Genomic DNA, 17,595 nt, shown 5'->3' on the forward strand with positions numbered 1-17,595 from the left:
CTGGTGAAATCCCAGTATTTGTAAAACTTTAAGTTTTGGCAAATATTGTAAATACCATAATTAGAAAGTCTTGATGAATGCAGAATAAAGAGAAAATCCATTTCATAAATATTTCATTTGATTAATAAAAGGCTTGCATGTTCTAAATAATCTGAGAAAAACATCTTTTAAAAAAAGGCTACAGTTTAACAGTAATCTGCATGTATCTTTAGCTGCCTTAAAAAAAAAAAAAAAAAAAAAGGAACAACCACCCAAACCAACCAAAAACATAGAAAATGTTAAGACTGGTATTAAGTAGCCCTGCAATGCTCCCATGCTTACATTACAAGAAAAAACAAACTGTACACATTTATAAATAAACAGTCTCTCCACCAGTTCATACACAGAACTTCCTTTATACCAAAGTCTCTTTCCGTTTGCCACTGAACTGGGCTTTGTCCCTTGCTTTTCGGAAGCCAGACTGTGTTTGGTGAACTTTCACACTCTTCACGTCCTCTGCTGTGTGCACTGGGGACACACATTCTGAAGTGTCTCCGTCAACCTGGACCTGAGTCATGCTGGACGCCGTGGAGGCCCTTCTCCGGGCCCTGATGCTCCCGGCAGAGGGGTCGTTCTCCCCACACTCCTCGTCAAGCTCTGGGAGACCCTGCAGGTCGGCTGGGCCGACAGCCTGCTGGAAAGGAGCGATGGCCGAACGGATGCAGTTGAACCACTGCTGTTTGTGGAACACATCGTTGGCCTGCAGAGTGTGGGACTGGCCTGGGGAGGGGTCTTGGAAGCGAACTCTAAAGATATTTTTAGCTAGAAGAATAAAGAAATGTAAAAAAAGAGTCTTAAAAAAGTTTCTGGTAAATAAAGTCAGCATGCAATCTTAGAATGGTGGGTGTTCATATCGCAGGTACATCCATCAGGCAGACAGCCTAGGAAAAGCCCATCCCTGACTCCTTAGATACACCTGCTGGGTCAGAGCAGCAAAGCGCCTGCCAACTCAGTGAGTGCAACAGGTACAGGACGATGGAATCCTTCTCATTTACAATTTTTTTGTATAAGGACAACTAAATTCACTTAGGTTTTGAGTTTATGTGTATTTAAACTACTTTAATGCTTGTATTCTTACCTTTATCTGAGTTGCTGAAAGCCCCTCGAAAGGACCCTCCCATTCTCACATCTCCATCCTGCAGGTCTTCCAAGACCAGCTCTTGGACAGGGATTGGCTGCCGATAAACCTGGTAAGAGTGACGCTCATTTCGTGTAACAGGCCGAGTCAAAACCAAGATGTCTTGAAACAGGAATATGTAAAGTTTCTGGAAAAACAAGAAATAAATATGTCTTAAATGTGAAACTCTGTGATTTTAAGTGACTGAAATCCACCATTAAAATGACTTGATTCGACAGTAACTTCCTCAGATTTATTTACTAACATCCTCCTTACAAATGATCTCATAAAGACTTTGATTTCAAAGCTACCCATGTTCTACTTGGAGAGCTTTTCTAATCTCAGACTATATAAAATTTATTTTTATCAGCGGGTAACATTAGATTAAGCAGCAGCTGAGTAAACGCTATGCACCACAAAACACCTACCAGTAGTAACATGTCTGGAGACACCAGTATCAGATACCAGTTTTCTAACAAAACAAGGATTAACAAATGCAAGTTGGTAAAAATGTTAATGGTTTGATTTTGTCCCACACAAATGTAAGCCTTTATAGAACAATTAGGCTTCATAATAGAAATCAGAGGTGTCAGGTTTCAACTTTTGCCAAAAAGATCTCAATTTCTAAACTGGGCTTCTAGGGAGTAAGGAAATGGGGGAAATAGGTGATGCAGATGAAGGACTGCAATTGTGGTGAGCTCCAGGTGATGTACAGAATTGGTGAATCACTACATTATACACCTGAAACTAATATTATACTGTATGTTAACTAACTGGAATTAAAATAAAACTTCCCAAAAAAAGGCCTTCTTTCTGAAAAGCACCTAATAAAACAAAATACCATTACATGGGGTTCCTGGGTGGCATAGTTGGTTAAGCATCTGACTCCTGGTTTTGTCTCAGGTCATGATCTCAGGGTCCCGAGATCAAGCCCCACATCGGGCTCCATGCTGGGCATGGAATCTGCTTGAGATTCTCTCTCTCTCTCTCTCTGCCTCTGCACCTCCCTTGAACAGGTGCATTCTGTTTCTCTTTCTCAAATAAATAGATAAATCTTAAAAAAAAAAAAAAAAATCCATGCTTACATTTAGTTCTAGCAAGTACTTTTTAATAAACATTCATTTTTAAAGATTTTACTTATTTATTCATGAAAGACAGAGAGAAAGAGAGAGAGAGAGAGAGAGAGACAGACAGGCAGAGGGAGAAGCAGGCTCCAGGCCAGGAGCCCAATGTGGGACTCCATCCCGGGATCACACCCTGAGCCGAAGGCAGACACTCAACCACTGAGCCACCCAGGTGCCTGTATAATTAATATTTAAAAAATAAGTTTGCTTTCACTCAAACTGTTGTAGAAATTTGTTTAGTAGTGCTACAAGTTACTTCTATCACTATAAACTCTTCGAAAAAAAAAATTGAAAGACAGGTTTTTTAAATTAGGAAACTATTAATTTATTTTGAAAGGAACCCCTAGCCAAAAAAGTTGATTTATGCTTCAAAACTAAAATATAGGGCAGCCCAGGTGGCTCAGTGGTTTAGTGTCGCCTTCAGCCCTGGACCTGATTCTGAAGACCTGGGATTGAGTCCCACAGGGGCTCCCTGCATGGAGCCTACTTCTCCCTCTGCCTGTGCTTCTGTCTGTCTCTCTCTCTCCCTCTGCCTGTGTCTCTGCCTCTCTCTCTCTCTGTGTCTCTCACGAATTGGTGATAATAAATAAATAAAATCTTTGGAAAAAAAAAAAAAAACTAAACTAAAATATACAACTGTTCTCCAACCAAGACCTTTAAGTCATTCTGTCACAACAGAAACTGAAGTTTGCTTCATCAAAGCTAATAAAGTAAAAACTAGTAATTTTCTCACTGTGATGATTTTATTTTAAAACCTGCTTCATAACTTATGCAGAAAAAATTAAACAAGGGGGGAAGGTGAAAGTAATAGTTCATTTCATATTAGTGAGAAAAAATATACACTCACGTGTCCATTTTTATTCTTCAGCTCCCCATGGCAGAGCAGTACTTTGCTTGCTTCAATTCTAGGATCCTTCTGCTTTTCGTCTAGATACTCCAGTTTGTCAATGTAATATTGGCATTCTGATTCACCTTTCTTCAAGTTGATATCAGAGAGAACTCCTTGTATTATCAGTATCTAAAAGTTATCAAGAAATCAACGAAGCATTTTCAGCATATTAGCTTTATGGTTTCCTTACAAGGCTAAAACATTATATTAAAGTGACAGGATTTTAAAGCTTGAAAGGACTCTCTCTAGAAATCAGATAATTCAGTCTCTTCAATTTACAGATGAAAAGACAGCCACAGCCAAATTGGGTGACTTGCCCAAAGCCATACAGCTAGCTGGTGGAAGAGGTCAGATATTACAATCTAGTCTTCTGATTAAAATACAAATATAACATGCATTACATCTCTTTACTGCTTAGTACACATGTGTACTGGGTAATGAACAGAGCGTTTCGCTATGTTGCAATACACATAAGATTTGAGAGTACCACTGTGTATGTTTCTAAGGCAAGCTAATATATAAACTTGAAAAATCTAAGAATCATTTACTAGACTTACAGCTTCCTCCAAAGGCTGAACATCAGGGTGGTCTTTTGGAGTGTGTCTAAGAATTTCTTTCAACAGTAGAGGGTATTTGACCAGGCGACTTCGAGGAATATCTAGGAAGCTCCAAAGATCTAGTTTTCGACTGAAGGGAGATTCAAGACATCGTTGGAGGAAGTCCTGGACGCGTGGATCCTGTTTCTTTTGATCAAGAAGAGCTTTGGCTGCCAGCTGGTTACTACAGTAGCCTTTGTAGGCATTCAAGCCTGGCAACTAAAGAATACGAAGAGAAAACACAGTAGGATATATGTTTTTGTGAAAACAAACACAAAACTTGCAGCCAATTCTTGAAAATTTTAATAAGCTGCAAAAATTTCCCTGCAGATGATGATGGGGATAAGGTAGTATCTGAGCCAACATCAGAATGTCCTTTTGTAATTTTCCTATCATTTGACTACATCTAACCCAAGACCCATGGCTTCTACTTTCTCCCAGCCTCAGTTTAGATGCTAGTCTTCTATATTTCCAGGGCACCTGAGTGTTTCTCTACCACAGTCATCACCAACCTTGAGATTGCATATGTACTTGACTACCCACCCTTTCTCACTGGATTATAAATAGAGACACCTTCCACTACTGAACCCCCAGTGAGCCCTCCTGGAACAGCACCTAGCATCTAGGAGGGACCGAAATGTTAACTGAAGGAACAAAACAGGCTATGTGGGAATTCTGTCCCAAGAGAAAGAGATTTTTAAAACAAATAAAACTATATCATTTGTGAAGTATTTTCTTAAGTAAATACTGTAACTTCTTACAGCTATATAATTTTGTTCTGTCTTAATGCCTTGTTTCTCTGTTTTTAGAATTCATTTACTAGATCTGCTATTCACCACAAATGACAAGTATGGCATAGACTGAAAAAGGAGCTGGTGTAAGGAGCTCACTACATACCCAGTTCACAAGAATGTGACCAATTTGTTCCACTGTTCCACCAGGTTTGGTTGCTTCTCCTATTCTTGCCAACAAATCTGAAATGTAAAAAGGCAGAAATACCAATAACAAATTTATCTTAAAAAGTAATTCAGCACTAAATTAGAAGTTTAGATTCAAAAGAACTTGTGTTGGAGTGTCTGGGTGGCTCAGTTGGTTGAGCATCTGACTCTTGATTTCAACTCCAGTCATGATCTCAGGGCTGTGAGATCAAGCCCCGCCTCGAGCTCTGTGCTGGGCATGGAGCCTGCTTGAAATTCTCTCTCTCTCTCTCTCTCTCCCTTCCTTCTACCCCACCTTGCGTGCTCTAAAAAACAAACAAAAAATACTGCCCCCCCCAAATAAAAAAAAAAACAACTTTGTGTTAATGCTGTTCAGACACTAATAGAAATTAAATATCATATATCTCACCTTCATGGAGAGGTATGTAAGCGTCCAAATCACCAAATATATGAGTGAGTTCCTCTTCTGACATTATAGACAACTTTAACATAGGGTCATGGTAGGCCTGTCAGAGGGGGAAAAATATGTCACCCAAAAAGATCAAGCAAATAAAACATGATGAGACACCTTCCTTGAACACAAACATGACTAACTATATAAAAGCTAGCGTGGATTCTATTTGTTACACATAAAAGAAACCAAACTATATGTTAATACTCAAAGTCTCTTATTGATACTCATATTTGAAGAGATTTTCAAGTCATATAAAAAGTTTAAAATTTGTGAAATATAATTTTTTAAAACTAGAGCAAGTGATAAAAAGTTATTTACTGACCTTTCTTGCAAGCTTGAGATCCTCAATTAAATCCTGTTCACCTCGGGACATTTCATATATTGCCTAAAAAAAGGAAAAAAAAAATCCAGCAAACATTACAGGTCATTCCTTCCTTTGAGAAAGGAAAATTATATACAATTGATATTTGTCATTAATTATTTAGCTGATGTTTTGCAGAGTGCTTTTTAAAATGATACAGTCTGAAAACTCTAACTCAGAATGGAATGTCAAATAAGAGGTTGCCATATGCTTTATAACTTTGGTCCATCAGAGTTAACTTTGATGACTACCACCCATCACAAAATGTTGCTGCTCAGCATGTGTTTTGTTTTTTTTTTTAATTTTTATTTATTATTTATGATAGTCACACAGAGAGAGAGAGAGAGAGGCAGAGACACAGGCAGAGGGAGAAGCAGGCTCCATGCACCGGGAGCCCGACGTGGGATTCGATCCCGGGTCTCCAGGATCGTGCCCTGGGCCAAAGGCAGGCGCCAAACCGCTGCGCCACCCAGGGATCCCTGCTCAGCATGTGTTATGAATTACCACTCAGACAGAAAACTGCAAGCTGATTTTGCTTAGGTATTAGTTTGCTATTCTTAAGACAAAACATGTTTAAAAAATAGGGACTTTTTTTTAGTGTAAGACAAAAAATATGGCCTTGCTACTGAATGCCAGCTTACCTCCTGACGTTTAATTTCTTTGGTAGTTAAAGACTCTTTCATACTGACATCTAACATCTCTGACCACAGTACACTGCTTCTCCTTTTGGCAGGTGTTGGGACTGTTGATCTGCTCGATGACTTCTGGGCAGAAGCTGGAGATCTGCTGTCACCACGAAGGGTAAATGACTTAAAAAAAAAAAAAAGGTGAGCAAAAGAGATTTATTTTATTTTATATTTTTTAAAGATTTTATTTATTTATTCATGAGAGACAGAGAGAGAGAGGAGAGAGAGAGACAGAGACACAGAGAGAGGGAGAAGCAGGCTCCACACAGGGGAGCCTGATGTGGGACTTGATCCCGGGACTCCAGGATCAGGCCCTGGGCTGAAGGCGGTGCTAAACCGCTGAGCCACCTGGGCTGCCCCGAGCAAAAGAGATTTAAAGGATACAGTAATTATTTCTTTTTCTTAAAAAAACAAAGACAAAAATATAGTTCTGAGAATTTATCAGCACATAAAACAATCATTTATCCAAGTTTCAATCTAAAATTTATCAGCCAAAATTACATTTTTGGGGATTAAAAACTATATAAGACTCTTCTTTGATAGAAGATATAACTTGATACTGTTCTGGTAAAAATATTCCTTGCCAGCATGTTAAAAAAACTTTGCGTTTAAATATAATAGTGCAAAACTGTTTGTACAACTCAAAGGAAAATACATATTTTAGGCTTCTGTAAGAAGTTCCCTTACTACACTACTCACCCCCCAGTCCCATCCCTCGCTTACCTGAATTGTTTGACCAAAGCGTCGGACTGCTCCATTTCTTACAGGAGAGATCAAATTTGCCAAGGATGTGACCCGAGCAAGAGGTCGAACTCTTTTATTGCTTGGCTCCTGTAAAAACAAAAACAGGTTACACTAAATGTGTGCTTAGGTGTAATGGTTTCAAACAAGTTTGGACAAAGTTGAACACTCTCAAAAACCATATTTGTAAATTATAAAATAGAGAAAAACATGAAATTCTGAAAATGAATGTTGTCCTTTGCTATTAAAATACTAAGAACACTAATGATGGTAAATTATTAAAAAAGTTAATGGTTTGAAAAAGGCCAGCTGAATATCACTTTGAACAGAACAAATATTACCAGTACACAGAAGAAAAACTAAAATGAAAACACAGACCTTAGATTCCAGAATCCTACAGAACTTTTTATTTTAATACACTTTTAAAAAAGTATCTTATTATGAAAAATTTCAAACATACACAAAAGCAAAAAATAGTAGCATGATGGATCCCATGTACTTGTAACACAGCTTCAGTAAGTTTCTGGTGTGAGCATTTGTTTCATCTATTTCAAAGCAAATCCCAGACATGGTATATCATTTCATTCTTAAGCACTTCAGTTAGAGAATAGCTTTTAAATGAATGTATTTGCCGCTGGAATGGCTGTCAATTCTGAAGGCAGAGCATCCCTGTGACGGGAGGTATTCAAGCAGAGGCAGGACAGTGGTCAGGAGAGCACTAGGACTCTGTGATCAGACTGACTGGGCCCAGATCCTGGTTCCAGCACTTGCTGGGGAGTATCCCAGGCCTCAGTTTTCTCATCTGAAGAATGGAGTTAATAGTAGATCTTCTCTTATAAAGTTGTTACAAAGATTAAATAAGATATGTGTAAGTGGCTTAAACAATGCCTGGAACATGTTACGTTTCTGCTATTACTAACATTCTTAGAAATATTTCCACTTACTACATAAACACTGGGATTTGTAATTAGATTCTCTCTCAAACATTTAATTTATTAACTTAAAGGAAGAAACACATACAAGTTGAAAAGAAATCGTTATTCTATACGTATTGTTTCAAAAATAATAGTTCAGCAAACACATCACTTAATCATTCAAGGATCTCAAAACTTAGAAATTACATTATTCTAATTTTACTGCTAGGAAAATGAAGACCTAGCATTAGGTGACTCATATAGTCAGAGAAATAACATCAGGTCATACAAAAAGTCTGTCTTTTACATATCTAAGAAGCATATTTAATTGTATTTGGTGCTTTTGATAATTGTGGTATACTTTAAAAAATAGTTTTGATGATAATTCAGAAGGATATATAATTAAAAATTAACTTAAAAATAAAAATTTAAAATTTATTTTTAAATAAAGATAACATGTAAAAATTAAAATTACCATTTAAAAATGACAGATGAAACATTTTTTTCTAAGAACTCTTTGAGATGACTGAAGTCATATAAAAAAGGGGTGAGAAAATGGAGTAAAAACAGTCCCCTTAGAATAAACTAGCAGAAAGAGTTAAAATCCTCTGGGAAGAACCTTCAATGACGCAAGGCCTATTACAGCTCCTGAAGGTACACACTCGTATCAGAAGGGAGTGTGACCTACCACGTAAGGAGGCTGGGCAGGTAACAGCTCAGGTCTCTGAAGGCCTAACGAAGAAGAGTTGCAGACCAACTCTCTCCCACCAACATGATTGACCCCGAAGTAAAACTGACTATAAAACCACTAATGTGCAAATGTTAAATGAACTAAAAAAGAAACCTTCAAGATACATAGTAAAGTGACACACTGTGTGGCTAAGGACATGTGCGGATGCCTTTACAACATACATCTGTGCAAGACTGAAGTGACACGTGCACGGGCAGAAGGTCCAGCATAAGGCATTCCTTTCTATTTAGTAAAGACAGTACAAAGAGTCTTCTGTTTGAACAGAGATATAATTACCTCCTCACAAAGGAAGATATGCCAATGTTAACCAGAAACAAAGCAGTTGTCAGAAAGTTCTGTTCCACTTTTTGGAAACAGAGGTTAATTCCTCTTTCCTGCTTAAAACATAACAAATTTGACTTCCTAGTAACTCACAGAATAAGTCATTTCAACTTAAAATGTCTTTGGAAATAAGCGTTCGGCAGTGAACTTGAAAAGTTAGTTTCGATGGAAGGAAAAGATTTTTGATATCCATTTTATTATATTAAGTCAAGTTAATGATAAAAAAAATTCTTATCTTTAGAGGATTAGTTACTGTTCAACCACTCATTTCCTGGTAACTCAAAATTATGTGGTACTTCAAGTTAAAACTACAGAATTTAGACTTAGATGATTAAATGTTAAATACATCTAAAGCATCTTTCTGAACTTAGTATGGATCTTGTGTATGCAGTCTGTTCAGGGCGGTGGGATATTTATGTTGAGCAGTATTTGGATTTGGTGGTTAAGTAAATTCTACAGCCCTTTAGAAAGTCATGTATCTCTTATCTTCACAAAGGATATGGCGGTCTTCTGAGTTTATCTAATCTAAAATGTCTTGATTAAGAGCTCCAGGCTAGCTCAGTCACTAGAACACGAGACTCTGTGACTGTCCTGGTAAGTACAAGTACTAAATCAGGAAATGTGTGTGTGTGTGTGTGTGTGTGTGTGTGTGTGTGTGTGTGTGGAGACACCTCTGTACTCTTCACATGTTTTTGGAGATCCAGAAGTAAAGGCCTTACTGCCTTACTTACTAAAAGGACATCTGTGATGAATGTTTAGGAGACACACACCAACTTTCAGCATATATACTTCAAGAGTATGAAAAATTTTAGTAACTCAAGTGTGGGTGAAATGTAAAGCTGTAACACTGAATACAGTTCACTTCTACACATACAGTATTTGAGAAAAAAAAATCACACAGAGAAAACTTCTGCGGCAATGTGATATGGGTTAGGCATTCATCTATTACAGGGTCACTTTAAAGGTTGGAACAAAAATTTCTTTTAAAAACACAGGTTAGAAAAATAAATAAATAAATAAAAACACAGGTTAGGATTCAGCCTATGTAAGCTACAACCAAATGGAGTTTGTCTTTAGAGGTCCAGATGAACCATCTGAATGCTCTAGGTTTGGTTATTAAGAATCTAGACATCTGCCCTGCACCAAAACTATTTCAAACACAAAGTTTTTCAAGAACTGGTATTACACCCACATCTGCCAAGACGCACAGTGCTTGGAGGTGATGAGTGGAGTAGGGTAGGAGTCTACCTGCCTCACCATCACTCAAAATAAGGCTTACAAAATGGTTTTGTTGCTGCTGTTATTTCTGCTCTGGAGTGCGGCTAACAGTGCCATGGTGAATACAAAAAGCTTAAAGAGCCAGTGCAGATGGTGAAACTATACACTCTCCTCAAAAGACACTGAACATCTATGAGAATAAACAAGGAATACCAACGAATTTTCCATACACAGGAACTTTCTCCGGTAGCCGATCTCTTACCAGGGGCAAAGTTCACAGAGATGGAAATATACTCCAATACCTCTAACGTAAATTTGTGTTGTTTATTTAGATTAGGTTTTTTTTTTTTTAAATTTAGATTAGGTTTTAACTAGACTTTCTAGTTTAGCCAGGCAATCACATGCATTATTTTAGGATATCTGCTTTTAGACAGTTTTCAATTTATTTTACTAATCCAGTTGAAAACAGAAAACTGTTAAGATGGATTTTATTTATTTTTTAAAAAATATTTTATTTATTTATCCATGACAGACACACAGTGAGAGAGGCAGAGACACAGGCAGAAGGAGAAGCGGACTCCATGCAGGGAGCCCAACGTGGGACTGGATCCTGGGGTCCTGGGGTCTCCAGGGTCACGCCCTGGGCTGAAGGCAGACACTAAGCCGCTGAGCCACCCAGGTGTCCCAAGATGGATTTTAATTTTTTTACTGGAATGTACTTTGCACATAACAACAAAAACAGAAAAATTCTGTTGTGAATGCAGTTGTTTTTGATAAAAGATTTTTTTCTACTAATGACATCATGAAAGAGGATATGCTAGGAGAGTCTCTTCTATAGTTAACCAAAACAAGACACTTAAAATAAATAAATAAACAAACACCAGTACAGAGGAGCCTTGCTGGCTCGTTCAGCAGAACGTGTGCCTCCTGATCTTGGGGTTGTTTGAGCCTCACGTTGGGTGTAGAGTTTACTTTAAAAAAATAAATAAATCTTAGTTAAAAAGAAAAAAATCTATATATCTGGGTTTATCTGTTTGGGTTACGGGATGAACTATTTGGTAAGAACTTGAAAATAAGAAAAACAAAAAGAAAAAATTGTTTATAAAAAGATAAAAGAGTTATGATTATACAGGATTTCTTCCCTTTCTACTTAGAAACAATCAAATTTAGTCATTTATTTTAGGTTCTTACTGCTAGTACTAAAAACTTGACAACATTCCCAGTGCTTTAAATCCTTGGAATAAAGATATGCCAGAAACACGGCCAGTGCCAGATACCAATGGAAAAGGACTAGTTTTTGATGGTCCAAAAAATGATCAGTTTCAGTATTTATACTGATAATCATGTATGACTTGCCCTAAAGTCACATTTTGAGAGAAGTGAAACATGAAAGCAAAAACCAAAACCAAACAAAAACAAAATCCAAAACTAAACTATACCAAATGAAAGCATAAGTCCTAGAGATGGCAGCTATTTTAACTACCAAAAGGCGTGTGTATGTATAATAAGGGGCCTTACTGAGGTATACAACAAGCTGCCCGTATTTAAAATGTATAATCAGGTAAGTTTTGATGCAAGTGTAAAGCCACAAAACTATCACCACAATCCAGATTAAGAAGTCTGTAGTTAATTGAACACAGGAACACTATTTCTAACCCGTAAGTGATAATGTAGTATATACCGTAGGGTACATATTTATAGTAAGCAGTATAAATAGAATATCCACACAGTATTAAATATCAACTGTCAAAATTAAGTAAAATGGCACAAAAATCACTTATTTTGATAAATGTTCATAACGACTTTTAAAAACCACGATGACTTTAGACAAAGGAGGGAGAACTACTTAACTAATGATTTGATGGTTTAAACATTTTAACATATTTTTCTTTCCAAAAAAAAGTCACACACGATAAACTTACTAGATGTGCAAAGAAAAATAAAAACCAGCGCTGGGTGAGAGCATTTTAGTTGCCATTTGCTCCCGAGCGTGAACCTGCACGGAAGGTTCTCTTACTTTCCTTTCAGCCCACAGGCAGGTCCTCAGACGAGGAACATTAGTCCACGTTAAAAAGAACAAAGTGCGGAGCAGCGGAGACGTGACCAACGTAACCAACTGGAGCAGCCTACACACTCAGCCTGCGCTTTCCGTCTCAGGGTTGCTCCGGGCAAACCTGCCCGTGCAGGGTTCCCACAGCTCCACCGCGGAGCCGTTCACCTGCAGAGGGCTCCGAGTCCTGCATTTCAACACTCCGTCACAAGTGGGGTTCGGGGCGACCCTGAACAAGCCGAGACCTCGGGCCAGCGCGGGGCCATCGAAGGCTGCGGCTGCCTTACCTCTTGCTCTCGGAAGGACGGATGACTAACATCCAGGACCCGGATCGTCCTCTTGATGGGCAGGAGACCTCCGACCTCGTCATGAGCCACCATGCTTCCCCCCCGCGCCCCTGCAGACCGTCAGCTGGAAGGGAGCCGAGCCGCCCTACGGTGACGCACCGCCGGCGCGCAGACTTGCCCTCCCTGCACGCGGCCCCCCCGCGGCCATGGGCCCCGCCGCTCCGCTCCCGCCGGCCCCACCGCTCCCGCCGCCGCCGCCGACTGCAGCTCCCGCGGCCGCAGCCAGAACCACCCAGCCCGCGGGGCCTGCGGGGGCGTGGCCTGCGGGGCGTGGCCTGCGGGGGCGTGGCCTGCGGGGGCGTGACCGCGCCTACCGACTGCCCGGCACACCTAGGCTCCCGCTGGCCCTGCAGGAGAAAGCTTTCCAAGCTTGGCATTTCTACTGCAAGACGAGCAGGCTCAAGGAAACCTTAGGGGGTCTTCCTCCCTTAAGAAGCATTCCGGAAGGGAAACTAATTGCCTATCTAGGTTACCTACTCTAGAACTCAGTCCCCGGGACAGTTTTCTTTCAAACCCTAGCACCTCGGGACGAACTCAGCTGTGGACAGCTTGGCTCCAAGTAAGAAAACTGCGTGTAGGTACCGAAGAGAAGCCCGACTACGCAGGGAGCTTTCAGTGCCAGCGCACCGACCCCCGCGAGGGCCCGCCCACCTGAGGTCACCCCGCCACGCAGCTGTGGGAGAAGAACTGCCCTCCCTTGGATTGCAAAGGCAGCACTCTGGAGACTTACAGGCTTTAAAAACTTGGTATCTGTGTAAGAGGTGTTTCACAACATAAACACAAAAAAGGTGATTTCTAATAACAGGATTATTTTCTGAATAACTCATCTTGATAAAGTCCTAAAAGAGTCAAAAGGCCGCCATAAGAAGTCTTGTACTTTACAGGTAGAGAAATGAGGTTCAGGGAGGTGAAGTAACTGGCCCCAAGTTATGCATTAGTGACAGTCTCTAAATTCTTTCCTCTCTAGAAAAACCACTTATGTTGGGTTGGTAGGCCTGCTAAAAAGCAGATTTTCTTCCTCAACAGAACATACTGTATTCTATTTTGAAAAGCAGGATTTTATCTTAACTACTATGAATGATGTCAGTAATTTGCAAAAAAATTTCTGTTCTCAGAATTTATTAGGATCAGAGAAATCTGAGAAACGTTATGTAGAAGGCCCTATTCCAGGTACTGTGGATGATATAAAAAATAGGTTTCATATCTGCTCCTAAAGTGTTAATAAACCACTGTGTAAAAAGTAGGCTACACAAAGAGTTAACTCATAAAAAGCAGCTCTTGAAAATTCCAAGTAAGTTATACAGCTAGCTAATAAGTGCCATAGGAGTTCAGGAAGAGAAGTGGCTTCCAGCAGTCCTCTGAGGAGAAATGGGACTGGGAAAGGGGAAAGCGTAGGCTTTCCCAAAAGAGCATGAAGAAGTGAACTCACAGACTGCGATCATGGACTGTGGGTAAGATAGATGAGCGGAGGATTATACTGAGCAGGTGAGAGATTCCAAATGGAAGTTAGGTTATAAGCTGGTCTTTCAGATGGTTTGAAAGATGACTGGAAATACAGTGCAAGAATCACAATCAGATATCAAGAACTTGGCCTAAGGTAGAGACCGTGGGAAAGGAAAAGGATATGTACAAGGGGCAACACATCAAGAAGTCAAAGATGCCTACAATGTTAAAGTTAGGAGGGATTACCGTTAATACACATAAATAAGCAAGAATGACCTCTGAAAGAGAATTCTGAGTTTCATTTTTAGATCTACTGAGGTGGTGGAAGAACGTAAAATTGAAAATCCTGAGCTAATAATACTTGAAGATCCTGGACAAGAACCTGGAAGAGGCCAGAGGGCAGATTTAGACTGGGGAGCCATATACACAGGGACTAGAGTGGAAGCTAGGAGTGAATGAGATGCTTAGGAGAGAAAATCTGGACAAGAACAAGGATCTAACTTTGGAGAAATGCCAAAGGAAAAAGACTTGCAAAAGGAAAAGTCAGCAGAAAAGAAACAGCAAGATACCAAAGGAAGAAAAGGTATTGCTTACAGCAGAAAGGTTAAGAAGGGTAAAAAAAAGGCCCATGGTTTGAGTGACTATAAGTTTAATGAGGACCTGGAGTGTTGCTAGTTCAGTGAAATCAAGAAAGAAGATAAACTAAGGAGGCTGGAGAGTGAATAGAGCAGAATAAATATGGGGCACAGGCTATTTATAACAAGTTACTAAGGTTTGTGGGAGAGAGTAACTCCTTACAGGAAGCATCAATGCTGCTGTTCTATAAATGCCAATGTATTTTGTATTCAAGATGAAGGCAATTCATCTTTTTGCTCGGAGACTTTAAAAAAAAAAAAAGAACGGTGACTGGTTGGATCTCATAATCTATTCTGACCACACCTGGTCATACATTTCATGGATATGGTTGGCCTCAAGGGTGGCTGTGTGCAGAAGACGTACTATATAGCAGGTAAGAACAGTTCTTACAGGTAAAAACACTGACCTGCTCAAGCCCTCAGAAAGAGGTGAGGCTATAACCCAGGAGTCTGGTTTAGTTTCACTGGTTCAAAAATGATGCAAGTAAGGCCAGTTGTTGATGGCCACTGAGCTTCCTAAGGGAATACAGGCCTTACACTCAGGGAGTGTAGGAAGAAGCTGCCAGTGTGACCTCATGGGTCTGTTACCTGACATCTCTTTTCACTGTTTTTCTATTTAGTTCTGATAGAGGTAAGGCCAAGATAATGAGGAGGGAGATTCCTGTCATTTCTCCCTGGTAGTTGAGGACCCAAGAGGTAAACAGAAGTCTTATAAAAATTGAAAGCCTACAGGAGCCACATAGGGTTTAATGGTGATAGTCATGGCACAAAAATTCCAGCTCACCAATCCTAAAATCTTCATTTCCTTTTGAGTGTTCAGGGGTATGGTCTAAATATAATTTAGACAACTGTAGATAGCATCTAAAAAAGCAATAATGAACACAGGATGTTCAGTGAGCACCCTGAGTAATGAGCCTAAGAAGATTCCGACGCTAACAATGCTCCATAAAATCACAAGGCTGAAAAGGTCCTTGAGGTCATTAGTCTTCTTTCTCCTCCTCCATCTTCTTAGGAGGAAACTGAGCACCAGTAAAACAAGAAAAGGGAAATTTGTGTCCTTACCCCAGGATCAGAGCTTCATGCTTGGCCAGCTTTATGAAGTTTGTGTTATTTTCAGCACCGTTTTACAAATGGAGGAAGCGGGGCCTCAGATAGTCTAAGAAACTTGTCCGAAATTGCAGAGTTAGCCAGGAGCTGGACAGGCCTGAGTCTGGTCTACCAACTCCTGTCACAGCACAGCTTCCTGCAGAGATGGGCAGCACAGCACCGCCTTCAGCATGCTCAGTCTACACTTGATGCGTGGTCAATGCCGGCCTCCTTCAGGGAATTGGGTCTCCTGGTCTCAGGCTAGTGTTTGTGAAATAAACGTGAATGCTTTGCAGAGAAGGAAATCATGAAACAATTGAGAGATGAGTTGCCTCATAGTCTTTCATAATGAGGCAGGTAAGTAAAAAGATAATAAAATAGTTCCAACTGCTTCAATTTTAGAGGAGATCCTTTTTCAATCGTTTAATGTTATTCCCAGATTATTAAAGCATGACTTGTACATATTACTAATCACATAACTGAAGCACAGATTGGGTGTCTTTTCTCTGTGTAAAAAATCTAAAATTTATAAACTTAAAAACTGAGTTTTCTAGAAATAATGCAGCTCTGTAAGAGACCAGTTTTTGGTGAAAATACGGGTTTCCAAAGACCAGTTATAGTTGTAACCTCTGTTCTTCTGCTTGTATGGAGCCCTCAATGATTTCTTTCCTAAAATATGAAGAAGGTAGAAAGAGGGAACATTGCTTCCCTTCTATAGAGAAAGGCTACTTAACCTTTTTTCCTCCTTTTAAGGTGAAATCAAAATTCTAGAATTTAGATAAACTAGAGCTAAAGAATAATCATTACTTTTTTTTGGTCTGGATACTATTTATTTTTATTTACTTTTGTCTGGAGTAATAAGCAATTGGAGATTGGGCCAGGAAAGCCCTAGTATGGGAAAGAAAACAAACTCTTAGCTCTCCGCTGCCCTCTGCAGGTGATACTGTGAAATGCAATTGCCAACCTACTTTTTTCTCTGTTTCGGCTCAGGTCAGGATCTCCTGTTTGTTAGATCAGTCCCACAGGCTCTGTGGGGCTCAGTGAGGAGTCTGTTTCCTCTCTGCCCACCCCCACTCTGGAAATAAATAAATCTTTGAAACAAAACAACAAAAATGCAGTTACATTTGGACTAGATACACATGAAAGAAGTTGGTAATAAAGTTATATGTAGATTTGAGTCTTTTAAAAGATTTTTATTTATTTATGAGAGAGAGCTCGTGTGCCAAGAGCAAGAATGAGCATGGAAAGTGGGAGATGGAGAAGCAGATTCCTTGCTGAGCAGGGAGCTGGGTGGTTGGATCCCAGAACACTGAGATCATAACCTGAGCTAAAGGCAGACACTTAATAACTGAGCCACCCAGGTGCTCATACAAAATTATTTGGATTAAAAACCTGATGGTCTCCAAGCTTTACTAAGAGCTTGGTTTGGAAAAAGATCAATCGAGATCTTTTACTATTAGAAAGACTATAAACAGGGGTGCCTGGGTGGCTCAGTGGTTTAGCGCCTGCCTTTTGCTCCGGGGGTGATCCCGGGGTCCTGGTACTGAGTCCTGCACTGGGGTCCCCACAGGGAGCCTGCTCCTTCGTCTGCCTGTGTCTCTGCCTCTCTCTCTGCATCTCTCACGAATAAATAAATAAAACCTTAAAAAAAAAAAAAAAGGAAAGACTACAAACAGAATACCTGAGAGGCTAAGAAACTTGGTATTAGCAAAACCAGAGTTCTTTTTCCAATAACACAAACAGCAAATAAAATGGGGTATTGGTGCTATTAGTGGTGACTTTTATCTCAAGTACAGAGGATAGCAAGTAACACCCAGGATAATGTAAGATCACTTACACTTGCAAAATAAGATGCCGAATGGGATTTTTCTCATTTGTCCCTGAA

General features: G+C 39.7%; 1 protein-coding gene across 2 annotated transcripts in view; it reads right to left on the reverse strand.

Moving 5' to 3' along the window:
• Positions 1-201: 201 nt before the first annotated feature.
• Positions 202-17,595, reverse strand: part of NET1 (neuroepithelial cell transforming 1) — a 61,210-nt gene continuing 43,816 nt past the window's right edge. Inside the window, exons 1-10 of one of the 2 annotated variants that reach the window (XM_026016936.2) lie at positions 12,487-12,735; positions 6,928-7,035; positions 6,160-6,327; positions 5,480-5,542; positions 5,113-5,209; positions 4,663-4,739; positions 3,727-3,984; positions 3,128-3,298; positions 1,118-1,304; positions 202-801 (exon numbers count right to left, since the gene is read on the reverse strand). In XM_026016936.2, the coding sequence (XP_025872721.1) occupies positions 395-801; positions 1,118-1,304; positions 3,128-3,298; positions 3,727-3,984; positions 4,663-4,739; positions 5,113-5,209; positions 5,480-5,542; positions 6,160-6,327; positions 6,928-7,035; positions 12,487-12,579 (1,629 nt within the window). In that variant the 5' untranslated portion in view covers positions 12,580-12,735 and the 3' untranslated portion in view covers positions 202-394. Of the gene's footprint in view, positions 802-1,117; positions 1,305-3,127; positions 3,299-3,726; positions 3,985-4,662; positions 4,740-5,112; positions 5,210-5,479; positions 5,543-6,159; positions 6,328-6,927; positions 7,036-12,486; positions 12,736-17,595 lie in introns of those variants that run through there. The other variant, XM_072749637.1, reaches the window with a different exon arrangement.

Source organism: Vulpes vulpes, chromosome 2 (genome assembly GCF_048418805.1).
Source record: "Vulpes vulpes isolate BD-2025 chromosome 2, VulVul3, whole genome shotgun sequence".
Classification (NCBI taxonomy): domain Eukaryota; kingdom Metazoa; phylum Chordata; class Mammalia; order Carnivora; family Canidae; genus Vulpes; species Vulpes vulpes.